Source organism: Peromyscus maniculatus, chromosome 5 (assembly GCF_049852395.1).
Source record: "Peromyscus maniculatus bairdii isolate BWxNUB_F1_BW_parent chromosome 5, HU_Pman_BW_mat_3.1, whole genome shotgun sequence".
NCBI lineage: Eukaryota > Metazoa > Chordata > Mammalia > Rodentia > Cricetidae > Peromyscus > Peromyscus maniculatus.
Window position 1 is genome coordinate 20,485,189 of NC_134856.1, and position 26,358 is coordinate 20,511,546.

Genomic DNA, 26,358 nt, shown 5'->3' on the forward strand with positions numbered 1-26,358 from the left:
ATCATTCTCCCCCAAGATCCAGCTATACAACTCTTGGGCATATACCCAAGGAATGCTCAATCATACCACAAGGGCACTTGCTCAGCTATGTTCATATTAGCATTATTTGTAATAGCCAGAACCTGGAAACAAACTAGATGCCCTTCAACAGAAGAATGGATAAATAAAATGTGGTACATATACACAATGGAATACTACTCAGCAAAGAAAAACAATGACATCATGAGGTTTGCAGGCAAATGCATGGATCTAGAAAAAAATCATCCTGAGTGAGGTAACCCAGACTCAGAAAGACAAACATGGTATGTACTCTCTCATAGGATACTAGATGTAAAACAAAGATGACTAGACTGCTACTCACAACTAAAGGGAGGCTATCTAGAAAACAGGACCCCAAGAAAGAAACAGAGATTGCCCAATGACAGAGAAATGGATGAGATCTACATGAACAACCTGGATGTGGTGGTAATGAAGGGCAAGGGCAGGGGAAAGAGAGCTTAGGGGAGCAGGAGATCCCAGCTGGATCAAGAACAGAGAGGTCAAACAAGGAATAAGAGACCATGATAAATGAAGACCACATGAGAATAGGAAGAAGCAAAGTGCTACACAGAAATCCACAAAGATACCTCCACAATAGACGACTGGCAATGGTCAAGAGAAAGCCCAAACTGACCTACTCTGGTAATAGGATGTCCAAACACCCTAATTGTTGTGCTAGAAACCTCATCCAATGACTGAAGGAACCGGATGCAGAGATCCACAGCCAGGCCCCAGGTAGAGCTCTGGGAGTCCAATTGGCGAGAAAGAGGAGGGTTTGTATGAGCGAGAATTGTTAAGACCAAGGTTGGAAAAAGCACAGGGACAAATAGCCAAGCGAATGGAAACACATGAACTATGAACCAATGGCTGAGGGGCCCCCAACTGGATCAGGCCCTCTGGATAAGTGAGACAGTTGATTAGCTTGATCTGTTTGGGAGGCATCCAGGCAGTGGGACCGGGACCTGTCCTCAGTGCATGTGCTGGCTGTTTGGAACCTAGGGCTTATACAGGGATGCTTCACTCAGCCTGGGAGGAGGGGACTGGACCTGCCTGGACGGAATCTACCAGGTTGAACTCAATCCTCAGGGGAGTCTTTGCCCTGGAGGAGATGGGAATGGGGGGAAGGTGTGGAGGGGGGAGAACAAGGGAATCTGTGGTTGATATGTAAAATTAAATTAAGTTATAAAATTCAAAAAAAAAGAAATAACAATAAAATAATTTTATAGTTGGGATCACAACATGAGGAACTGCATTAAAGTGCTGCAACATTAAAAAAGTTGAGAACCACTGCTTTTTTCTGCTGATTTTGTTTTTCAAGACAAGGTTTTCCCTCATGCTGGAATTACAGGTGAGCCACAACACCAAGTTGTTATTTTTATTTATATATTTGTTTGCTTGAGAAAGAAAGGGTCTCACTAACCGTGACCTAGAACTAGAAGCTCCTGCTTCAGTCTCCTAGGTACGGATCACACACCAGCTACAATATCTCTGTGCTAGTCCTCTGCATATATGTTATGGTGTTAGCTTGGTGTTTTGTGGGGCCCCTAACAGTGGGAGTGGGGTGTCTCTCACTCTTTCACCTGCCCTTGGGACCCTTTTCTCCTACTGGGTTGCCTCACCCAGCCTTGATATGAAGGTTTGTGACTAGTCTTCTTGTAACTTGTCATGCCATGTGGATCTGCCTGGGAGGCCTGCTCTTTTCTGAAGGAAAATGGAGGAATGGATCTGGAGGAGAAGGGATGGGGATGGCATTAATAGCAGGAGTAGAAGGAGGGGAAACTGTGGTTGGGATATATGGAAAATTTTTAATTAAAAAAGAAAATTCCTTTAAAAATTTTCTTCCCATTTCATGAGTGGGTGTGTGCACATGAGTAGGAGTGGAGATGACCATGGACAGCGAAGGCCAGAGGCACTGGGTCCCTCTACAGCTGGTGTTACGGTTGGTGAGCCACCTGATGTGGGTGCTGGAAGCTGACCTCAAATCCTCTGGAAGAACAGTCTGTGCTTTTAATCAGGGCCATTTCTCCAGCCCCAACATCTACTTAACAGACAGCAGAACACACTAAAATCCCAGAGAGCAAGACTCTCATGGGGGAGGAGTGATGGCTGCCCTACCAGTGAGGAGCCTAAGACTGGCACCTGCTTCTGTCCCACCTCCTCCTCCAGAACCTTCCAGATCCCTGCCTAGATGTGACCCAAAGGCCAGATTAGAAGGACCCAGGGTACAGCTGGTTTTCTGATGCTGTGTCCTGCACACGTCTATCCTCAGTGCTTGTTGAGACAGCTATGTGGGGGCCTGTGTGGACAAAGGATCGAGTGGGAGGAGAGGGAAAAAATGATGAGTGAGATGGGGAGAGAACATGCTGGTGTGGCGATTCCAATGGGGAGGGCCTGGGGTCAGGGCTGAGCGGGAGTCAGCTGACCTTCCTAGATCTGACACTCTATATCCCTCCTCAAAAATAATGCACAGTCACTGGGTGACCTGAGTCTTAGTAGAAGCCTTTTAATGGTGTTTGTGAGTGGTCACAGCAAGAGAAGAGGAGAGATCTGCCCCTCTTCCTGGCAGGCTTAGTGAGTTTTGGACCCTGGCCATTGAACCCTGGCCACGAAGGTACGTATTTCCATAGGCTGCAGTGTGACTGAGGTAGGATCCAACTTGGAGGGAACAGGGTAGGAGGTGGGACCTGTGATCAGCAGAAGAGAACTCAGGCCTGGACACAGCCATACACACCCACCTCTCACCTCTGCCCCAGGGCCTCACATCCAGACCTTTAAACCACTTCCCTATGCCTGAACCTCAAGATTCCCCAAATCCTCCAACTCCATAGTGTTCATATCCCAAAGGTGACAGACACCATCCTAGAATTAGACACTGATGGAGCTCAACACATCCTGGGGTTAAAATTCCATGCTCCAAACTCCAGGCATATTGCTGGTTTACTGAACTGCTCACTCTTAAGGCCCTGTCCTCAAGCTCTACATTGGTTCCTAGCCAACAACCCTCACACTCCACCCTCAGCTGCCAGCCCCAGGCAGGAATCCTGCCAGGTCTTCACCAGTATTTGTTATCCACTTCAGCCTGGAAGCCCTGGACAGGGGCTGGTTGGCTGCCAATGTGGTCTCCATCAGGTGGGTGATAATGAAGGCCTGGAACAGGTTCTGCAGGGAATAGATGGGCCCAGATGAGCCCCAAAACCCAGTTTTTGCCACGTCTCTCTCTCATACCATCTCCTCAGTTCAACCCTCCTCACCTGCAAGTTCAAGGTTACAGGGGAGCTCAGGTTGCCCCGTGAATCTTCTGTCACAGCGAACTGGTGCTCCAAGCGCAGCAGCACCATCTTTGGCCCCCAGCGGGCCAGTGTAAGCAGATGTACCTGGGGAGGTAGGTCCTGGCGAAGTCCAGAGAACTGCAGAAAGAAGGGCTAAGGCTGAGGGCATTGGTCGGAGCCTGGCTGGCAATCAGCACTGATGTGCAGGAAACGAAGCTGAATGGGAAGGGGCATTGATGAGGCCGAACTCAATACTGAAGCACATTGCTCACAACAGGGAGGAGCTCACTCCTAAGGGGACAGACTTAAACTGAGGGTGAACTCAGTCCTGAAAAGAGGGGCTTAGAAGGCGTCATTCAGGATCTGCCTTTCTGCTCTTCTCGCTGTCCCTCACCTGCATCCTTGGCGCTGCCTGGGAGTAATAGGGAATGCCATCACCCTGAGCCAGCACCACCTGAGGGGCCAGGACCTCTTTCTCCACCAGCAGTCGGTGCCTTTCAGCTGCATCACTAACAGAACTCAAAAGCACAAGGTGGCGCCCTCTCACAATTTTCCCGGTCTCTGAGTTCATGAGGGGCTCTGCAAGTCCGCGCTCATCATCTGCCAAAAGCCTTCTATGCACCTGTGAGGAGTGGCCAGGAAAGAGTGAGGAAAGAGCAAGTGATCCCAATCAGAAACTGGGTACAGGCTTGCAGGAGTTCTAACAGAAACGAAAGACCAAGATCGGAGTCTGCTGGTAGGGGACCCCAGAAGAAGTGAGGCCCAACTAACAAGAGTCCAGGACAAAGAATGTAAGTGCTTAACAAGAGGATCATCACAGGACAAGTCAAGGCCTGAGCAGGAACTGGGTAAGAGGAGGGAAAGTGGAACTTAGAAATACAATTCCAAAGTCAGGCATGGTGATGCAGGCCTGTAATCCCAGCACAAGAAAGGGAGGAGAGGGAAGAGGATGGAACCAAGGCCACAGGCAGGACATGGGTACCAACAACAGCCTCCAAGCTTGGCTGGGTCTGGGTGGGCCTTATGGAGGAAACCCAGCTTGGATGGGGCTCCCCTCTCACCATGAGCTCCAGTGAGCCATCCTTCAGACTGCTGCCCCCCTGGGAGCGGTCGGTCACCACGGTCAGCTGCATGTGCCCATCCTAGGTGTAAGGGTGACTGAACGTGTGGGTCGCTGGTGGGAGCCCACCCTGCCCCAGGTATCTGGGAGGTGCTTCCTAGTCTGAGGCAGTGGCAGGAAAGGTACCGAGATGTAGATTCGAGTGTTGACAGGATAGTAATTTCCAGCCACCGGTTCAGTTCGACTTAATCTCCAAGTGGGTCGATGATTACGCCTAGGAAAGGTGTGATATGGTCAGATTTGGAGTCCTGCTTCCTCTTCATCATCCCACCCTCATATCATCACCAAATCCCCATGGCCCTGAAATCCAGCACACCACAGACTACCCCACCTCCCCCTTCCCCACCTCCTCTTCAGGATTTCCCTGCCATTGCTGTCCGTGTAGAACTGTCCATTCGTTTTCATCGGGGTGTTAAAGCGGCTGATGACCTCCTTCCCCGAGTTATCTCTGTGCTCAATGGAAAAGGACCCTTGTGAGTCTCCTACACACCACTGTGTCTGCTCCCCACTCCAGAAAATATGCCACTTACCTCACTGGGATTGGTCCCACCGTCCACTCCAGCTCCAAGTGGCGTTGTCCTGGGTACAGGCGAAGCACTTGAGAACACCAGGCTGAAAAATTCTGGTGTACCTCCTGCACCAAGGCTGTCTACAGGCACATTGGAGGGCTGGTGTGAGCCACGTTCAAATCACTAAGAATCCCCAAAAGGGATATCCCACTAACATCCATCTCACAGACTAGCTCAGTATGATGTTCTCACTGCTTCTTTGGTTTTATTGTGTGGAAGATACATGAGGAGATCAAAGCATAACTTAAAGGAACTGGTTCTCCCTTTCCACCATGTGGGTTTCAGGGATTGAACACAGGTAGGCTTGGTGGAAAGCACCTTTACCCTCTGAACCTTCTCACCAGCTCCACCCTCCCACCCCCACTCCCCCACCTCTACCCCTTGCTGATGGAATCCAGAGCCTGACCATGGCCACCTCACCTCTTTTTTTTTTTCATTCTGACATAGTCTCAAGTACTTCAGGCTAACCTCAAACTCTGCAGGAGTCAAAACTGAAAACTGGCCCTGAACCCGATCCTGCTGCCTCTATCTCCCCAGTGCTGGAATTACAGATGTGTTACCATGCCCAACAGGCCACACGGCCCTTGACTGAATCCACATATACTTGCTATCCACTATTGCCCTATCTTCCCTCCTTAGAACAGGATTCCAGCTTTGCATGTCTAGTCGTCTTTGTGCTATCAGGACCTGTGTGGCCACAATCTGCCCCATGGAAAATGTTGATCAAGGTAGTACGAACAGTGAATGACCCTTTCCCTCTCTCTGGCTCAAATACAGACGTGTTGGCAGGAGCCTGAGTGTCTGTTTGGACCATGAGGGGAAGTTGAACATTAAAGAGGGACAAGAACCAGACAGAAGAAATGTTGGCAAATGTGAGACCTCCACCTCCCTGGATGTCCAGCCAGACATTCTGTTAGAAGAATGTTTCTATCGTTGTTGTTGTTGTTTTGAGATAGGGCCTCACTATGCATACCAGGCTGACCTCAAACTCACAGAGATCCACCTACCTCTGCCTCTCAGTGCTGGGATCAAACGCATGTACCACCATGCATGGCCCAGAAGGAAAGAATCTTTTTTGTTTGTTTGTTTTTGAGACAGGGTTTCTCTGTGTATCCCTTGATATCCTTGGGCTCACTCTAGGGACCAGGCTGTCCTCAGATTTGGAGACCTGCCCGCCTCTGCCTCCCGAGCGCTGGAATTAAAGGTATGCGCCACCACCACCTGGCCTCTAAACCATATTTTAATATAGGTATGTAGACATTTGCTTAAAGGGGAATCACATCAAATATGAGCCTAAGAAGCCTGCATCTACTCCTTTCCCACGCCAGGAGGAAACATCAGAAAATCATTAGGGGCCACTTGAGACTCTCAAGAAAAATTAAGGGTGAATTATCAAATATATACCTACATACAAATGCTTTTGTTGCAAGCATGTTTTTGTTGCAAGTGTGTGTGTGTGTGTGTGTGTGTGTGTGTGTCTGTGTGTGTGTGTGTGTGTGTGTGTAGAGAGAGAGAAAGTCCCATTACATAGCCTAGCCTGGCCTTGAACCTGAGACCCTCCTGACTCAGCCACACTTGTGCTCTTATCACAGCCCCTCCCTGTCATGGTGGTATGGAGCTAGAACTCAGGCCTTTACTCATATGCACGTAATCTAAACTAAATTCCAAGACATAAACTCACTTTATAGACCTTGGTGAACTCTAAGCAATTATATGTTGCCACCCCCTTCACCTCCAATTTCCAAAGTGAGGGATGGACGTGAACATGTTGACAGAGATCTTTATAGATGCAGGTTTTCTCCATCAGCAGTGAAGCCTGGGCCACTACTCCATATGTAAAGAAGTAAAGCCAGGCATCGTGACACACTTCTGCAATCCTAGCATGCCAGAGGCTGAGGCAAGATCAAGAGCTTTGAGGCCAGGCTGGGCTACACAGGAAAACCTTCCTTGGGGAGCAGAGAGATGGTTCAGCAGGTACAGATGCTTGCTTCCAAGCCAATGAACCACATTCTATTCTAGGGACCCATGTAGTAAACTCCCAGAAATTGTCCTCTAACCTCCAAACATGTGCACACAGAAACACACACACACACACACACACACACACACACACACACACACACACACAAATATTTAAAAAAAAATAAGATGAAATAGTTCCCACAACACCCTACATGTGGCACATCCTGTTCCCAGATTCCACATTCCCACCCCTACCCCCAAACCCACTCATAGTTTCTGGCTACAGACCTTCACCTGATGGATCCGAGCCCAGCGGCTTACAGGCAGTGGCTCAAGATGGCTGGGTCTGAAGATGTAGGCACCAGAGGCCTGAGCGCTCTTCTCATCACCAGTGCTGGCTTTGTACCTGGGACCAGAGAAAATGAGCATCAAGGAGGGGCCTCAGCTCTCACCCGCCCCAGCTCTGTGCACCAACCAGCCCTGACATAGCAGCCCTTCCTCACCAAAAGAAGCCTTGGCTCACAGGGAGTGAGATATTCTGTTCAATGTTTTCAATCTTCATCAACAACCCCGTTTCAGAGTCAAATGTAGCCCGGATGTACTGGGTGGGGAAATGGAGCACACATGTGAACAAGGTTCTCCTCGGCAGTGAAAGCTCCAGCCCTCCCTGGAATCACTTCCTTCATCTTGCCCACTGTTGTGCCTGATCCAATAAGCAAACACTATTGTAGCCACTGCTCCCATCAACTTTAACCTCTGGCCACTTCTCTACACACCATGGTCCTCTAGGACTAACTCAGCCCTTTGCAGAGACCCTCAATTCTATACTGATCCAGTCTGTACATCCCACAGCAGCAGAGCCAACTATTGTATTCGAAATTGACCCCAGTCCTCACCTCCAGAGCTTGACCAGTATATCATCTGACCCATGAGCCCAATGCCAGAACCCATAAGGCTTTCTTTCAGTGGCTCACAGAAATATTTTTATATTGTAATAGTGATCATAGCTCAGTTGGCAGAGTGCTTGCCCTGGGCACCATATAAATGACAGTGCTACATGCCTATAATCCAGCACTCAGGAAGTGGAGGCGGAAGATTAGGAGTACAATGTTATTTTCAGCTATGTATCAAGTTCAAGGCCCGTCTGGGCTCTATGAAACCCTGTCCCCAAAAATTGAAGAATGTTTCCATTTCCTTTAAAATCTAAAGAAAAGTTGATAGTAACAATGAACATGTCATGAGACTTGCATGGACATTACTTATCTTCACAGAAGCATCATCATGACTTTTTGTGTGCTATGTCTGCCTGTGTACATGTTTGTGTGTATACATTCATGTGATGCATATGATGCATTCATATGAAGGCAAGGGGCTGAAGCTGGCTGGGTGTCAATGGTTCTCTACCATAATTTTTATTTTTTTAATCTTTTTCAATGATCTATTTATTTTTATTTTATATGCACTGTTGTGGGGGTGTCAGATCCCCTGGAACTGGAATTACAGACAGTTGTGAGCTGTCAGGTGGGTGCTGAGAACTGAACCCAGGACCTCTGGAAGAGCAGCTGGTGCTCTCAACCACTGAGCCATCTCTCCAGCCCCTTTTATTTTTGTTTGAACGAGGTTTTTCACTATGTGCCTCTGGCTAGCCTCAACTCACTACGTAGACTAGGCTGTTCACTTTGTTTTTTGAGACAGAGCTTCTCACTAAATCTGGAGTTCACAAACTCAACAACACTGGCTGGCCAGCAAGCCCCACCAATCCTAACTGTGCCCACAAAGTATCAGGACTACAGACACACAGAACCACATCAAGGTCCACACCATCCTGATACAACTTTTAGTATATTTTATGAAAGAAGGAGCCCACAAAGCAAATATGCCAGGTCTAGGGACAATCTGCTTTTCTTTATTCCACTTACCTGTGTTTTAGGTTTTTGGGGTTTGGGGGGGTTGGGTTGGGTTTTTTCTTTTGTTTGTTTGGTTGGTTTTGGTTTGGGGACAGGGTCTCACTATGTGGCTCTGGCTGTCCTGTAACTCACTCTGTAGACCAGATTGACCTTGAACTCACAGAGATCCACTGTGGATCCTGAGGATCCTGCCTCTGCCTCTCAAGTGCTAAGATTAAAGGCATTAACCACTACACCTGCCCAGGACATTTTTTTAAAGATTAATTATTATTATTTTAATTATGTATATAGGTGGATATATGGACACGATTGCAGGTGCCTGCAAGGCCAGAGGAATTGTGTCCCCCTAGACCTGGGGTTACAGTAATTATTGTTATGATTATTATTTTCAATTATGTGTATAGGTGGGTATATGAACATGATTGCAGGTGCCTGCAAGGCCAGAGGCATTGTGTCCCCCTAGACCTGAAGTTACAGTAATTATGATTATTTTTTTAATTATGTGTATAGATGGGTGTGTGGACATGGTTGCAGGTGCCTACAAGGCCAGAGGCACTGTGTCCCCCTAGACCTGAAGTTACAGTAATTATGATTATTTTATTTAATTATGTGTATAGGTGGGTGTGTGGACATGGTTGCAGGTGCCTACAAGGCCAGAGGCACTGTGTCCCCCTAGACCTGAAGTTACAGTAATTATGATTATTTTTTTAATTATGTGTATAGATGGGTGTGTGGACATGACAGCAGGTGCCTACAAGGCCAGAGGCACTGTGTCCCCCTAGACCTGGACTTCCAGGCAGTTGGTTATGAGCTGCTAGACTTGGGTGCTGGGGACAACTTGGGTTCTCCGCAAGAACAGTGCACGCTCTTACCCTGGTGAGCCATTGCTCCAGCTGTGCTGGGCAGTTTTATGTCACCCTGACACCAAGCTTGGGTCATCTGAGAAGGGGGAACCTCAACTGAGAAAATAACTCTATAAGATATAACAGCAAGCCTGTAGAACATTTTCTAAATTAGTGAATGATGGGACTAGGCCCAGCCCATTGGAGGTGGAGACACTTCTGGGCTTGCGGTCCTGGATGCTATAATAAAGCAAGCTGAGCAAGCCATGAGGAGCAAGCCAGTAAGCAGCACTCCTCCATGGTGTCTGCATCAGCTCCTGCCTCCAGGGTTCCTGTCCTGACTTCCTTCACTGATGGACTGTTACCTGGAAGTGTAAGCAAAATAAACCCTTTCCTCCCAACTGGTTTTGGGCATGGTATTTCATCTCAGCAGTAAAGACTCTAAGATACTAGCTCTTCATTTATAACTGTTTCTGAGGTGCTGGGGATGGAGCCAGGGCTTCACAGATGCTAGGCAAGTGTCTGTCACTGAGGTACAGTCTGAGCCTTCAGCTGTCTCCTTATCAAAGAAGCCTTCCTGAAGCACGATCCTAATTAGTCTTATAATAAAAACCTGGAGTCACATATTGAGGGTGAAAGCTGAAATATCAGAGAAGCAGAGCAGCAGCCATTCCCACAAACTTCTTACCTCTGCAAATCCTCAGACTGAATGGGGGCAAGATCCTGTCTCCACCCACCTTATATTCCTGTCTCCACCCCTCTAGTGCTGGGATTAAAAACTTGCACCACCGCTGCCTGGCTCTGTTTCTCTTTAGACTGATTCAACCTTGTGTAGCCCAGGGTGCCCTTGAACTCCTGATCTTCCTGCTTCCTCCTCCAGAGTGCTGGGATAAGTGTGTGCCATCACTGCCTGGCCCCTATGGTTAACTAGTGGCTAGCTCTGCCCTCTGATCTCCAGGCAAGCTTTATTTGTCAGAACACAAACAAAATATCACACATCACCTTCCATGTCCCCTGAACACCTACCTGCCATGGGCCCTGACATAGCTCTATTAATCTCATGGTTACACTAGGTTTGCACAACTGCTCCAGAAAGGAAAGTGAGGCCCAAAGGTCACTTTCCTCACTAAAGAACACACAATCAGGAGAGACTAGTGTAAACCAAGACTGACCCAGAACCCAAGGACCCAGAATCCAAGCAGTTTTTATAACTCTTGAAATTTGTCACAGAGGCAAGGAAGGAGATTCAAATAGAGTCTCACCTCATTTTCAATGGCCAAGACATAGGACCTGGGTTTCCTGGGGCTGGCCTGAAAGCTCTGGGCCTGGGGGTTATGGACAGTCACCTTGACCACAGAGTAGATGCTGAAGCCCAGGGCAGGCACTGAGGCTGAGAACACCAGCTCCCATCGGTACTTCTTAATGTAGGAGCTGGGAAGCATCACCACCTTGAGTGAGAGAGGATGCTAGTCAAGAGTCAAGAAGACACTTCTAAAGCCAGTCATGGGTGCAAGCATCAACCTCAGAGGGTAAGGAATAGACAGAAGAAGAAGCCTAGGCGTGACAGGGAGAGGAAGAAGAGCATTTGCCTAGCACATTCTATACCTAGTTCACTGCAGAAGAATAGGAAGGAAAGGGAGAAGAGGAAGGAGGGAAGAGAGAAGGGGAGGAGGGTGGAGGTATATACAAAGAGAGACTAGGAGTCTGGGAGGAAATAGGAAGCAGAGAGAGACAGGAAGGGGCTGAGAGGTTCAGGAAAGGAGACCTCCTGGAGTGAAGAGGCTGTCCATAAACAGAAAATCTGCTGGGCAAACAGTGAGGTGACTCAAACCCTCAATCCTAACATCTAAGAGGTTAAGGCAGGAAGATCACAAGTTGGAGGCTAGCCTGGGCTATACAGTGAAAGCCTGTTGGAAGGAAGAAAGAGGAGGGGGTCAGAAAGGGAGGGCAAATTCCAAGGGGGATTTTTAGAAGGGCTGTCACTTGTGGGAGGGAGATGTTCCTCATATATTAAGACAGAGGTGAGAGACACAGAAGAGGAAGAAACTCACGGAGATATTACAAGATCTGGGGGAAATGCATTAGGAAGAGGGAGCGGGTTCATTGTGCAAGCTCACATTACTGGGCACAGTCTTTCCATTAGGGTCCTTCACAAAGAACATGCCTTCACTGACTGGCAGTCGGACCATCTGATGCACCTTCCGGCCCAGGGGGTTGTAAACAGTTACCTGGAACTATGGCAGGAAGGGCAGAGTCACAACAGGCCTCCGAACCCATCTAGCGGAGTATCTTCCCACACAGTCCTGGCCTTCCAGGACAAGCCATGCCCCTTGTGATGAACTATCCTGTCCCAGTTTCCCTGTCTCCAAAATGGCCGTCCAAACATAACTTATGCAACCGCTCCATCCCCTTCACTGCAGGCTTCACCTTCTGGAGCTCCCTGTGTCCCACCTGCCTCCCAGCCCTACTCACTTGCTCCGAGTTCTGGCTGACTGGGCAGATGCTGATGTTGAGCTCGCGGCAGAATGAGAAGTTCTGTTTGTAGTAGCTGAGCCGCGCCAGAGCATTGCTCACCAAAACCTGGTGAGGATCACCAAAAGACCTGCACCCAAGGTCTGCACCCCAGGAAGCCTGGTCGTGCCCTTACCAAGACCCAGTCTTTCCTGCCTAGCCCCAGCCCCATTTCCTGTAAGCTCCACCCCTTCTCCCCCAAGCACAGCCCCCTCCTCCTCCCAAAACCCCGCCTCTAAGAGTACTCTGGGGCCAGCCCATCACCCAGGTTCCTTCAAGGTCCTGCCCCTCACACCTCGCAGGGTCTCCAGCCTGCTGCCAGCTGCCGTGCATAGTCATTTACAACGTTCTGCCGTGCAGTACCAGTGACCGCATCGTGGTGCTGGAGCACAGCCATCGCCTCCTCTGCCAACAGAACATCAGTCACATGCCATCTCCCACAGAAGTCAGCCCCACCACCAAGTACGCACACACAAAAGGTCGGGTGCAGGTGTACAGGGTTCTTAGGAGATTTAAGAATGGTCTGGAAGGCTGGAGCCATCGATGGCCCGCTGGCTAAGAGCACTGGCTGACCTTTCAAAGGACCGGGGTTTGACTCCCAATATCATATGTGTCTATATGTCTATAGAAGCTGTCTATGACTTCAGCTCTAGGGAATGTGACACTCCTTCTGGCCTCCAAGTCACCAGATATGCATGTGGTACACTAATACACATGCAGGAGAAACACATAAAAATAAATTTAAAAGAAAGAATCTCAAAGTCTAGAGATGTAGCTCAGCGCTCGGTGAAACAGTGCTGTCTGGCGTTCAAGAGGTCCAGGGTTCGATCCCCAGCACCACCAAATGTAAAGTGCCCTAGGGATGGTTTTGGTTTCTAGCTTCAACCCTTCTCTCTCACCCCATTCAATTCCATGGTCCACAGATGACACTCACTAAGGGGTGCACTGTCTCCTGTGCCATAGGGTCCCACGTTGGCTGCGGGACCGGCCAGTGCCTCCAGCTGGTTGCACACCTGAGGAGAAAGGGCTATATTAGGCAGCAGCTTCTCTGGGCCTCCTGGATCCCCACATGCTCACTCACCTGCAGGAAGTTGTAGCTGAGGCGCTCATAGCGTTTGAGGGCCGGTCTGCTAGAAAAATAGCCCGTCCAGAACATGTGGGGGCCGTCAGCATAAGGAAAGAAGTCATCCTCCTTCACAGACCTGCACAAGGGCATTGAGAGCAGTCACAGCCCATGGAGCATGCCAACCCCACCCCAAGCTCCCCAGTCCCCTGCCCCAAATACCAGGTTAGATTGGCCTTGTTCAGCTCCCAGAGGTAACACGTAGGGGTGGAGTAGAGAACATGGACCTTGCTTCCCTCTGCCTGCTGCTGGGGAAAGGCGTGTGTGAGCCTCAGGATCTGTACCTTCCCGGGGGCCCACAGGCATCTAATAGGTTGAGTTCTCTACATTTTTTGTTGTTGTTGTTTGCGGGGCCTTTACCCACCAACCCCATAGCTCCCCAGAGTCTTCTTGAGTGAGAGCAGCGGGAAATATTAGATAGAAGGATTTAGATTGTGGAGATAAACAGGTAGAAAATAAAGGATAGACTTGAGAGGGCCTGGAACCTATTCCAATGGGCCCTGACTGTCTCTGCCCCAGGGTATTTATAGAGACACCAAGGGGTGGAGCAAAAGACACCCGCCCCCAGCACAGCCAAGTGCAGACCATCTCAGACACCTGCACTCAGGCCCGTGGTCCTAAACATCCTCTATGCAGTCCTGCTGGGTAAAGCCACCAGGAACCTGAAAATGAGCTCCCACAGTTGTTGTTCTTTTTATTTCTTTATTTAATGTTTATATGTTGTGACTGCATGTGTGTTCAGATGACACCTGCATGCCTGGTGCCCTTGAAAGTCTGAAGTTCCTGTGACTGGAATTGCAGATGGCTGTGAGCCACCATATGGGTCCTCTGGAAGGGCAGCCAATGCTCTTAGCCTCTGAGCCATCTCTCCAGCCCCTAAACACCTTTCTGAGTACAAAACAGTAGTCAAATGTGGGCTTATGTCTTGGCCAAGACCAAACACTGTCCATCACTCTTAAAAGATTTCAGGGATAATCCTATAATTTTACACAATTTTTCTCTTTTTCATTTGTTTTGTTTGAGGCAATCTCCCCATGTTATCCAGCTGCCCTGGCTGACCTTGAATTTTTTAGTTCAAGTGACCCTCCTGCCTCAGCCTCCCTGATAGCTGGGACAACAACCATGGACAGCTGCACCTAGCTGGTTTACAAAACTTTTTAAATAATTCCAACAGGAAGAGGCTGGGCATGTGTAGCTCAGTTGGTACGGTGCTTGTCTAGCTCCTACAAAGGCAAGTTTAACACCCAGGACACCTGTAACCCTAACCCTCCAGAGGGACAGGCCTAGCAAAAGTTCAAAGTCATTCTCAGCTACACAGCAAGGAGGCCAGCCTGGGCTGCAGGAGATCCTGTCTCAAAAACAATTAATTAATTAACTAATTAATTATGGAAAAATTAAGTATGCCACTATATAGTAAAAATTATTTTTTTAGCATTGTCAGACTACCAAAAGACAGATCCACTTGTCTCTGCTCCCAAGTGCTAAGAAGAAAAGCATATGCCACCATGCCTGACTATAAAATGATATATATATTTTTTAATTTTAAGGAAATTGGAATTTCTGTCATCTGAGCTTAAACTAGAGATTACCTGGGACACCCAGAATAATCACAAGGGTCTTTAAAACTGGAAGAGGGAGATGGAGTGTGAAGCCCTTGCCAAGCATATATGAAACTCATACATGAATCCAACAGAACAAGAGGAGGACGAATAGGATGAAGAGGACGAAGAGGAAGAGGAGGAAGAGGAGGAGGAGGAGGAGGAGGAGGTGGAGGAGGAGGAGGTGGTGGTGGTGGTGGGACTTTAACTCCAGCACTCAAGGGTACAGGCAGGTGGATCTCTGTGACTTCAAGACCAACCAGGGATATACAGTGAGACTTTTTTTCTGTCTCTTGACAGAGAAGAAGAAGTGGCTCAGTGGTTAAGGCCACCAGCTGCTGTTCCAGAGAACCCAAATCCAATTCCCAACAGCACACGGCAGCTTACAATTATCTGGAACTCCAGTTCAGGGAATCCAATGGCCTCTTCTGGCCTCTGTACCAGACATGTACAAGGGACACAGATACATATGCACACAACATACCATACACATAAAATAACTAAACTTTCTTAAAAGAAGAAACAGGAGGAACGGGAAAAGGACCATGTAGAAGAGAAGTGGGCTGGGGTGGACAGGAAGAGGAGAAAAGAAAAACTAGGAACAGAGAAGCAGAAATAACGAGACTGATCATGGTGGCGTGCACCTTTAATCCCAGCACTTGGCAGGTAGAGGCAGGAAGATTAGTTCAAGGTTATCCTCAGCTATACAATTAGTTTGAGGCCCAACCAAATCTACAGGAAAGTTTGTCTCAAAAAACCTAAAGTGGCTGGGAAATGACTCCGCAGGTAAGAACGCCTGCATATAAGTGTGATGGCCCGAGTTCAATCTGCAGACCTCACAGACAAAACTAGGAAGAGCCACCTATGAGCCTGTACTCCAGCACTAGAGGGGCCAGATACAAGTACAGTGCAGGTTGGCTGACTGCCAGCCTGGCTCCAGGTTCAATTCCCAGGGGATGAGACAGAGACCAATAAAGCAGGACACTAAACATCTTCCCCTGGCTTCCAAGAACAAACATGGTCATGTGCACCTGCACACAATTTTAGAAAACTAAAACTAGGGAGCTGGAGAGATTGCCCAGTGGTTAAGAGCACTTCCAGAGGACTTGGGTTCAATTCCCAGCACCCACATGGCAGCTCACAACTATCTGTAACTCAAGTTCCAGTGGATCAGACTCCCTCACAAAGACATGCAGGTCAAAAATCAATGCATGTACATTTTTTAAAAATTTTAAAAAAAGAAGAAAACTAAAACTATGTTGGGCGTGGTAGTGCACGCCTTTAGTCCCAGCACTCAAGAGCCAGATGCAGGCAGATAACTATGAGTTTGAGGCCGGCCTGGTCTACAGAGTGAGTTCCAGTACAGCCAGGGCTACGCTGAAAAACTTGTCTCAAAGAAAAAGAAAAAGGAAAACTAAAACTAAAATAACTTTTTCTATTTTAGTTTTGTGTATGATTTTGTTTCTGAAACAGGGTCTCGTGTGTGTGTGTGTGTGTGTGTGTGTGTGTGTGTGTGTGTGTGTATGTGTGTGTGTGTGTGTATATGTGTGTGTGTATGTGTGTGTATGTGTGTGTGTGTATGTATGTGTGTGTGTGTGTATGTGTGTGTGTGTGTGTGTGTGTATGTATGTGTGTGTGTGTGTGTGTATGTATGTGTGTGTGTGTATGTGTGTGTGTGTATGTATGTGTGTGTGTGTGTGTGTGTGTGTGTGTGTGTGTGTCCCAGGCTGGCCTCCAACTCAAAGCAATCCTCAGCGGTTCTAGTACTGGAGTGTACCCCTATGCCTGGCTCTTTTTCCTTTATCACTTGACTATTTCAGGCATTTGATTGCAGTGAAAGAAAGCTGGTTAACACACACACACAGAGGCAAACTGACCTGCTCATTGACCAGGCGGATAAGCTTGTCCATGTTCTTGAACCACATGTTGGCATCCTCATAATGGAAGTCTGAACCCATGGTCATCACAGTGTGGTTGGTTCGGTAATACTGTTGCTATAGATGAGAAAGCAATCCTCAGGCCTGAGTGTCCTGGACTGTCCCTATACCTAAGTGTGCAAAAGAAAACCTGGGGGTCCCAGGGGTGTAGTTCAGTTTGAAAGTACTAGAACAGCATGCTCAAGACCCCAGGTTGGATCCCCAGTACCAAAACAAAACAAAACCCACACTCCAGAATACATGGGGACTGTGGCATGTAGAAGCAGAGGGAAACACAAAAATAACCAGTGAGGGGCTGGGGATGTGGCTCAGTCTGTAGAGTGTTTGACTAGAGTGTTTAATCTCCAGCACTGCAGAAATCAGACATGGTGGTGCACATCTATGTTCTCAGCACTCAGGAAATGTGGCAGGAGGATCAGAAGCTCAAAGCCATCCTCACCTACACAGCAAGTTCAAGACCAGCTTGGGCTACAGGAGACTGTATCTGAAAATAACAACAAAAACAGCCAGTAGTTGCTGAGGGACTCTAGGGTCCACTACTCAGATGAGGCTACAGGGCACTGAGCCATACTCTCTCATGCATCCTCCTCCTTCTCCTTCTTCTTCATATATTGAGAGCTGCTGGTAGCAAAAGACCATGGGAGTATACAGCAGGTGACAAGTAGTGTTCAGAAGGTCAACCTATCACAACCAAGGGTTCTGTTGGAGGAAATCATCACACACTGTGTTATGGAATTACTGCCTTTTGAATGAATTGGCTGTTTCTTGTTGTAAACTTCTTGTACAATAACATCTATGATATCTCCCATTTACCATGCATCTCCATGTAATGTGTACATGTAATCTCATGATTGCATCTCAATCTTATGAGCACACATAATTGTGGATAGTCTAGAAAATGGTTTCTTATTTAACTGTACAATTTTTATGATTAGGGACATACTAAATATGCTTCATAACTAGGTCTATTGTTCCATGTGGACTGTAGACACTTAAAGGTCTTGTTCTCCATGCTTAGCCATTGACAATGCAAAGTTGGCCAGACAAAGTGTCCTCGTAGAACTTTCACAGGGTGGAATTGCAAGTGCCTGACCTTGTTAGATCAAAACCCTTCAGAAGAATTGTAGTCAACCAGAAGTGATAGTGCAGGTGTCTGGCCTTGGTATATCTTAGTCCTTCAAGAGATCAATAGCACCTGTGTTACCCTAAGCTTCCTCCACCGGCACCTCCCCACTCTGATTCAAAAAACAATTAACACTTTGTATTTATTTCTACACCAGTTTTTAATGCAAGATTTTAGGTTCAGTGAACTAATTATGTATAGGTCCTGAGATTCAGGTGACTAACAAAAAAAGGCTGTTAACGTACTAGTCATGTCCAGATATTATTAATCACATATTCTTTGCCTTTTCCTTAAATCTATTGTTGGTTTAATTTCTTCCCTGGTAACCCTTGTGGCTCTCCCTTTAAGAGATAGCCAGAACTTTACAACCCACAGCTGCTGTCAGTCACCAATTAAGCTGACCAAGTCTTTGCCAAGTGTGACTCTTATCAGAATACTTGTCCCTGAGAGTTTGCATTGTAGTTTTTACTAACAAGTTGTTAATAAATGGGTATGTATGTATGTATGTATGCATGCATGCATGCTTGGGGAAGAACAAAGGAAGAAGAACTAAGATAGAACAATGAGAGAACAGCAGAAGAAGGGACAGAGAGGAGCTAAGTATGAGAACAGCAAAGAGACAGAATTGATTTACAGTAATAAAGTAAATGGACTAAAGTAAATAGACTAAAGAGCTCCGTGTGCTTAGATTCATTTGAGATCCCACAGATTAGCATCCTAGCTGCTTGTAGCGTCTGTTATGGACCCTGGTAGAAATCTCCTCAAGAAAAGCACCTGCAGAGAATTCGTTATTTATGTTTATTAAGGAGGGAGGGGACACATGCAATGGTGTGCATGTTACAGCACCAGCTTGGAGACTGAAGGACAATGGACAGGAGTCACTTCCACCAAGTGGATTCTGGAAATGAACTCAGGGTGTCAAGCTTGGCAGCAAGCACCTTTATCCACTGAGCCATCTCACTGGTCCACTTCTTTGGTTCATTTACTTGTTTTGTTTGGAGACAGGGTCTCCCCGTGTAGTCCTAGGCTTCGAGCTCACAGAGATCTGACTGCCTCTGCCTACCCCCAGTACTGGGATTAAGGTGTGCACCATCACAGCTGGCCCACAGCTGGTTTTCTTTTTTAAATAAGGTGTGTGTGTGTGTGTGTGTGTGTGTTTACACATGTTTGTGAGGGATGCATTTGCCTCCACCCACCTGCACAAATCAGAAGAGAGTGTCAGATGTCCCCCTACCATTCTCCACCTACTCCTTTGAGGCAGAGTCTCTCCCTGAACCTGGAACTTGCATTTTCTTTGCTAGGCTGAAATTCAGAAGCCCCAGTGATCCTTCTGTCTCTACACCCCTTGGAGCTGGGGCTCCAAACAACTCCCATACAGGAATTTGCAGTCAGGATGACTGGCTTATAATGTGGGTGCTGGGATCTGAACTCTGGTCCTCATAATTGAGCAGCAAGTGCTCTTAAGTACTGAGCTATCTCGCCAGCTCCTTGTGTATCCTTCTAATGAAGAATAAATCCCAAAGGGAACTCCCTTGAAGGCATTCTCCTGACTTTGGGAAAGGTTAGGTGCCTGTGCCTGCATGCTATGACCCATGGTCTAGATATCTGTGTTACCTGTAAAGAGGCCAGCTGCAGGAAGTAACTGACCCACGTATCTGCATTGTACTGAGGACTTCGGGGATCCTCCATTATGGGAGAGTTGCCACATAGCATATCCCAGCACAGGTTCTCCGGAGGATCGTAAGTATTGGGGAGCACACCTGTAAACCAAATTGGACTCAGCACCCAGACCTGCCCTGGGGTCAGAGCCTGCCATGTCCCACCCAGAATAGAGTTCTGAATTAGAAATGGCTAGTACAAAAAGAACACACAGAGCCCAGCTCAAAAAAAAATCAATAAAAATTCTAGGGTAATCACAGCTTATCACAAAATCACACCTGGACCCTTCTAGCTTGAGGTCTTGTGTGACTCCCCTACCCTCCCACCTCCTCACCAGTAAAGAGGTCAGCAATTGGGGGCTTCAAGCTGGCACTGGCCCTCCACACCTCCTCCATCTTCAGTTCCTTCTTCCGAAGAAGTTTATCTTGATAGTCAATGCGCCCAAGGAAGAAGCCATCGAAACCCATCTGGAGTGCAGAAGAAGGGATGGAGTGAATGAGTGCAGTCCTTCTTGCCCTGTTGGGAAAGAGCACAGAGGAAGTGTTCAACTAAAACTAGGTTTTGCCAGGGCTGGAAAGATGACTCAGTGGTTAAGAGTTCTATCTGCTCTTCCAGAAGACCAGGGTTCAATACCCAGCATCTATATGGCAGCTCACAACCATCCATTACTCCAGTTCCAGGAGATCCTACAACCCTACAACCCTCCTCTGTAGACACTGCACATGCATGGTGCACAGACATACATGCAGGCAAAACACTCGTGTGTGTGTGTGTGTGTGTGTGTGTGTGTGTGTATGTGTGTGTGTGTATAAAATTATACATGGCATGTCAAAACACCCATATATATTAAATAATAAAACTAATTATTTAAATTAATAAAGCTAGATTTTCTTTGAGACAGGGTCTCAGTCTGAGGCCATGCTGACCTCAAGCTCACTGTCCTCCTGTACCAGCCCCCAAGTGCTGATATTACGGGCATGGGTCCCACAAAGCTTGGATGTGTACTTCTAAGCTTGAGAAGGGTCAGCAAAGAAGAGGCAGCTTTAAAGACAACCCCCCTCCCACCTCCCTGGTTATGTCAAAGCAAAAAGGAGGCTTTTCCATTCTGCAGTCTGAGGTGGGGATAGGTCAGCACAGACATGAAGCTGGTTTTAAAGCAGGGTAGCGACACTGGCCATGTTCAGTGGTAGCCTCAACCCTAGCAGGCTGGTGGAGTCCAAATTCTAATACAGCCGGGTCAAGGGAAGGGACCAAACCAGCTGGAGAGAGAGAGGCAAAGCAGTTTAAACCTGTGGTGCCCTAGGACACAGACCAGGGCTTGAACTCAACTCACAGGAGTCAAATTCACCCAAGAGGTGGGGTCTCTGCAAGCCAGGTGGGGTCTAGTTCCCAAAATTGCTAGAGAAGGGCAGGGTTTGAGCAGCTAAACGAACAGTTGGAGTTAAGCTAAGGGGCAGGTCCAAAAGAAAATAGGGTGTCTGGCACCTGGGCAAACAGAGAGGCCTGTTCTCGAGAGTGGCCGAAAGGGTCAATATGCCAGGCTACACGTGGACGGCCATTGCTACCGAACGTGTCTTGCAGGAAGCGTAGCCCAAGTGTCATCTGGTCCACAATAGCACCATAGTGGGTGGCTCCCTCATCATTCATCACCCAGCCACCGTTGACAAACTCCAGACGCCCTGTGCAAGGAATGCAAGGGGAAAGAGTATCTGTTAGGAACAGGGCCATCATGGGCAAGGCTAGGAAAACAGACCAAACTGTTACTGAAGCTGGAGAGGAGGGGAGTTTCCAAGCCAGTATGCTTAGATCTGCATGACTGGCTTCCTGGGAAGCCACTGTAGATGGGGCCTTGTGAGACACAGGTCTCCACATGAAGAGAGATTCTAAGCAGGTAGATCTATAGGTACAGTGTGAACACACTGTGATATGACAAAAATCCCAGAGATGCCTGGTTGCCCAGGCCTTTCATTCCAGCATTAGGGAGGCAGGAGAATTTCTACAAGTTCAAGGCCAGCCTCATGGTCACATCAAGTTGCAGGCCAGGAAGGGCTATGTAATAAGACACTGTCCCAATAAATAATAGTAATATATAAATAAATGAATAATCTCAGGGATCAAGCTGGACTGAGCATCCTCCTTTCACTTCTTGGGGTATGCTCACCCTGGCGCACCAGATTCTGTACGATATCCCGTTTTGCATTTGTCTGCTGCTTCCACCAACGGGAAAAGAAAGCCATCTCCATGTAGATGAAGCGTCGGGTGGGATCCTCCCGTAGAGAGGAGATTACCGAGTCTAGAATGTTCTGAACAGACGCATGCTGAATATCATTTAGGACTGTGGACATGAAGGTCAGGCAGTGAGGGACCACTAGGAGACATACCTTGATACAAGAGTCCAGATGACTCATTATTCTCATGCCAATGTCCAGGTCCCTGCAAAACTTAGAAGGGCCCCCCACTCTCTACTCACTGCCATAATAGTACTGGTCCACTGTCTTCAGCCAGCCCACATCATCATGTGTATGAGGCAACAGGTGCACGTTGAGCATGCCTGGCTTCACCGTGGGACATGTCTGCACAGAAACCCCAGAACATACACATTCCCTGTCAGTACCGAGAGTTGAGAAGCCAGCAGGTTGGGGGCTCTGGGGTAGACTCGTTGCCTAGCATGTTCAAGACCGTAGGCTTGTCGGCCACCGTTACAAAGCAGGCAGGGAGGTGGTACAAGCACGAGTCTTGAGTCTGGAGTGACAGAGAGGTCAAAGAATATAATCTGTCCCAGGCTGCCTCGGGGAGGACACACAGAGTATTGTGCTCATAGACACAGTTCTCACTTTGCACAAACCCCATAGAGCAGACTTCATAAAGTAACAACTTTAGTAGTAGCTGGGGAGAGTAAGCATTCCAGACATCAGGCAACCAGCCTGAGATGTGGGGCAATATTAGCTCCAGTTGACAGACTGGGACACCACACCGAGGCATGGTGCAGAGAGGTGACTTGAACCCAGAGCCAGGAAGCTGAGAGGCCAAACTGGGACCCCAGGCAACCTGAAGGGAGATGAAGCTGGGGATGAGCGGCCCAGCTCACATAACTCAGAATTTGCAAGGCAGGCTTTCCAGCAGAGCTGCCCCAAGCAGGGCTTTGGGGAATGCACTGTCGCCAAAAAGCGAGTCCATGCAAGTGGAACCATAGCAAGCACAACCTGTGCAAAGCTTAGAGCCCTGTCTCAAGTGACTGCTCATCCGTCACCGATTAACCACATTTAAGTGCATGCAAAGTCCTAGCACGCCAGCTGGAGTCACAGGAAGTGGATACAATCACACACAGCCCTGTTCTCAGACGCACGCCAGGCCTTTCCCGAGACCCAATGCACGCACTTAGACCACACCATCAGATCAGCAGCAATCACCTATAGATCAGTGCCACCCACACCTCTGCTTCAACTCTAGCCCAAGTACATTTCCGCTCTCAGGCCCCAGCTCACCTCGTAGCCTGCGGCCCAAGCGCCAGGTGTGACCAATAACAACCAAAAGAGAAAGGAAATAGGCAGGACAGGCGAACTGAGGGTGCAGGAGCCCATCCAGAGCCACCCAGCACTCCCACCACCAGCATAGACACCAGAGGCAAATAGTAGGATGCCCATAGTTCAGGTAACTGCTTCTGCAGAGGTTTCCCCAGCCTAAGTACCCTCAAACGCCCCGCCCCCAGAACATGAGCCAGCCAATCAGTGCGGAAGGGGGCGGGGCCTCGGCCATCTACAAACTGAGGCTGTGGAGTTTTGTACTGAGGAATTGGAGCCCAGGGAAGGCCTGGGTCTGTCCCACCCCTATTCCACTCAGGGCTCTTTTGGCTGAGGACTTTAGCTGTAAGGCTTCGCTAATGAGTGTGAGCAAAGGATTCAACTTTTCCAGTAGACAGCAGTGATTCCTAAGGAGTGGAAAGCGTAGATGGGATTCTAGGATATCACACACTCTTTAGGGCTGGGTCCTGTAAGGGCCTAGCTTGGCTGGAAGCTGGAGTGGAAAACAGTTCTGGTCGGCCTTGTGGGGATTGGGACTTGAACAAACTGCCAGAGATGAGGCACCCAGCCTGGTCTGGACAGAAGCTGATCATCTTTTGAGTTGAAAAGGTGTTGTAGGGGAGGAAGAACCCTGAGTCTTCCATACCCTTACCAACCCCAACCAGTCTATTCACTAATTTGTTGCTCTAATAAGAAAACCCAGGGCCAGAGTTTGGTGGGTGGGTGTATAGGTGTAATCTCAGCATGCTGAAGGCTGGGGCACGAATATTGCCATCCTAGGATATATGATTAATTACCAGGCCTGCCAGAGCTTTATAGGAATACACAAATAAATAAAACCTAGAAATATAGCTGTACAGTATTGCACCTGTGTAAAACATATAAAGCCCTGAATTTCATACCCAGCACCTCAAAATAAACAAGTAGATTAATAAATAAATAAACAAACATACAAACAAAAAAGAAAACCAAAGCCAAGATTAGTTAGGTTGGCAGGGACATCAGTCACCCTAATGTGGAAAAAACTCTCTTGCCCCTGATGCCCAACACAAGACATGAGCCTTAAGAAATATGAACATTAACTCATTAAAAAAAGCTCAAGTGGGGAGGGGCACACAGGCCGGTCGTCACTGGGCAGAGCACCCCATGAGCAAAAGAGAAGTAAGTAATCCATGACATCCAGAGTGGAAAATTTTTTATCAACTGGTTTCAACAAGAAAACAAGCGAATACTTAGAAACATGAACAGTGTTTCTCATAACAGTAGCCAGGGGAGGGAGATAAAAGGGAAGTCTGCAGGTTTACCCTGTAGGGAGCCACCATTCAAAGATGGCACTGGCTTCCTGGTAGCCTAGCTGTAAACAACTCCATATTTGGCTATGCTCTCGGGACTACGTGTCCTGTGACCTGCCCATGCACGGGTATGGTAATAGACCTTATGTCCTCAGCCTATCCTGTGGCTCCCCGTGCTTGCATTCTGGCGGGACCCAATCACAGTACGGCATGTTTGGCTGATTCCCTATATAAGCAGCTGCATTTCAGTCCTCGGGGCCCCTCACCTTCAGCTCTCCCTTAATCAAGAGGTGCTCCAATAAAGTGTGATCTGAGAAGAATCCTCGAGTGGTGGTCGTTCTTCCTCGCTGGCCGAGGAGCGCGCCGCATTACCCCATAAGCAGGACCCCAAGGAAAGGGCCATCTTCCCTCATTCAGCTGGGAGACCAGAGACAACACTCAGGCGAGTTTACAGACAGCAGTTAAGGGCAGGTTGGAGGCAGTCAAAGGCTAAGCCAGAGAGAAGGTGGACAGGAGTCCAGGATCCAACCTTCTAGTAGACATCACCACAGGGGCATCATGGGCTGAGGATTCTGCAGATAGGACATCACCATGGCAGAGATTGAGAGCCTGAGACAGAAAAGAGGTGTCAGTCCTAGATAGCAGGCACGGGACCCCATCCCCTTGCTCAGGATCCTCACATGAAGCTACTCATCATCTGCCTCGTGTCCTCCTGCCAGAGAGGGCATATGTGTCCCGAGGGCAGACTTTATGGCATATGTGTGTCATGTTCTCACCCATCCAACTGTCACTGGTTCTTGTAATCCTCCTCCTCTATTTGCTCTTTATGATTTTCTTTCTGTCTCCTGCGGTGGTTTCCATGAAATTAGAAATGATTCTGAGACTGTGACAATGGCAGGAGTTAGAGCTGTTCTGCAGGTCATGGGGAAAACCAGAAGGCCGGTGACAGAAAACTGTAGATGGAGTGACACATAGATGGGACAGAAGACAAGGGTGCCCAGAACTAGTTAGAAGACAACTTGGTGAATTACAGAGAGATGAAGAAGGACTTAAGCTGAGAGGAAGCTGGCAGTCTGGCACCTTAAACCATTGCTTGTATCTCTGTGCTTTCTGAGAAACGGCAGTAGATGGCCTCTGGGGTGCTAACCTCAGATGTTCTGATAATTATTAACCTGTGAAAGGATAAGCTTGCATGCTTTGGCTTTCTACCTAGGAACTTCTATGTGCAATCAAGGGGTGCAGGGTACACTTTGTTGATTTCCAAAAAGAACTTTTGAAACTATTGTGAAGAATCCAACCACCTGTTGAATTTTCTCATCCCCTATTTCCTTGTATTATTACAATAAAAGCCTGGGGTTGAGTCAGATCGGGAGAAGACGCACATCGCCCCATCTGACAAGACTCATCAGCTTGCACCAACTCATGTGTCCGAGTCTTTTCTTGTGCCTGACAGACATTCCAGCCCTTTGAGACCCTCGAAACTGCTGAGGCACCGGGCGGTGGTGACGCACGCCTTTAAACCCAGCACCTGAGAGGCAGAGGCAGGCGGATCTCTGTGAGTTCAAGACCAGCCTGGGCTACCAAGTGAGTTCCAGGAAAGGCACAAAGCTACCTGGAGAAATCCTGTCTTGAAGGAAAAAAAAGGAAGGAAGGAAGGAAGGAAGGAAGGAAGGAAGGAAGGAAGGAAGGAAGGAAAGAGGGAAGGAAGGAAGGAAGGAAGGAAAGAAAGGAAGAAAGGAAGAAAGGAAAACTGCTGAGGCTGGTCCCTGGCATCCTCCGAGCTCCGGGAATTGGCAAGGCTGATAAAGGAACAGTAGACAGCAACCCAAGCACACCACTTCAGCTGAAGAAAGGTGGGTGGGAAGACTGGATCAGTGAGAAGTATG

At 48.1% G+C, this 26,358-nt stretch overlaps 1 protein-coding gene across 5 annotated transcripts; it reads right to left on the reverse strand.

Moving 5' to 3' along the window:
* Positions 1–2,522: 2,522 nt before the first annotated feature.
* On the reverse strand, positions 2,523–25,023 carry LOC102916362 (lysosomal alpha-mannosidase). 5 transcript variants are annotated; one of them, XM_076571804.1, is made up of 24 exons: positions 24,739–25,023; positions 22,130–22,232; positions 21,821–21,994; positions 21,145–21,338; positions 19,994–20,126; positions 19,615–19,760; positions 16,818–16,934; positions 13,505–13,590; positions 13,301–13,421; positions 13,154–13,232; positions 12,515–12,624; positions 12,181–12,288; positions 11,826–11,942; positions 10,971–11,156; positions 7,463–7,560; positions 7,248–7,365; positions 4,959–5,077; positions 4,775–4,876; positions 4,555–4,642; positions 4,370–4,450; positions 3,703–3,930; positions 3,291–3,446; positions 3,096–3,198; positions 2,523–2,723 (listed from the first exon to the last, which is right to left on the reverse strand). In XM_076571804.1, exons 2-24 carry the CDS (start codon positions 22,206–22,208, stop codon positions 2,608–2,610), a joined length of 2,859 nt encoding a protein of 952 aa, XP_076427919.1. In that variant the 5' UTR covers positions 22,209–22,232; positions 24,739–25,023; the 3' UTR covers positions 2,523–2,607. The 5 variants fall into 5 exon arrangements, with proteins under 5 accessions (XP_076427919.1, XP_076427918.1, XP_076427917.1 ...); XM_076571803.1 differs by lacking the exon at positions 24,739–25,023 and adding an exon at positions 23,145–23,357 and having other exon boundaries at positions 13,505–13,587; XM_076571802.1 differs by lacking the exon at positions 24,739–25,023 and adding an exon at positions 23,145–23,357.
* Between the last annotated feature and the right edge of the window lie 1,335 nt (positions 25,024–26,358).

Excerpts from the sequence above, each read along its gene's own strand:
- LOC102916362 (XM_076571802.1), bottom strand. The coding sequence starts at position 23,303 with ATGGGCATCCTACTATTTGCCTCTGGTGTCTATGCTGGTGGTGGGAGT. Across the intron at positions 19,761-19,993 it reads AATTGCTGACCTCTTTACTG|GTGTGCTCCCCAATACTTAC; the intron begins GTGAGGAGGTGG and ends TTTGGTTTACAG. Across the intron at positions 4,643-4,774 it reads AGGGAAATCCTGAAGAGGAG|GCGTAATCATCGACCCACTT; the intron begins GTGGGGAAGGGG and ends CACCTTTCCTAG.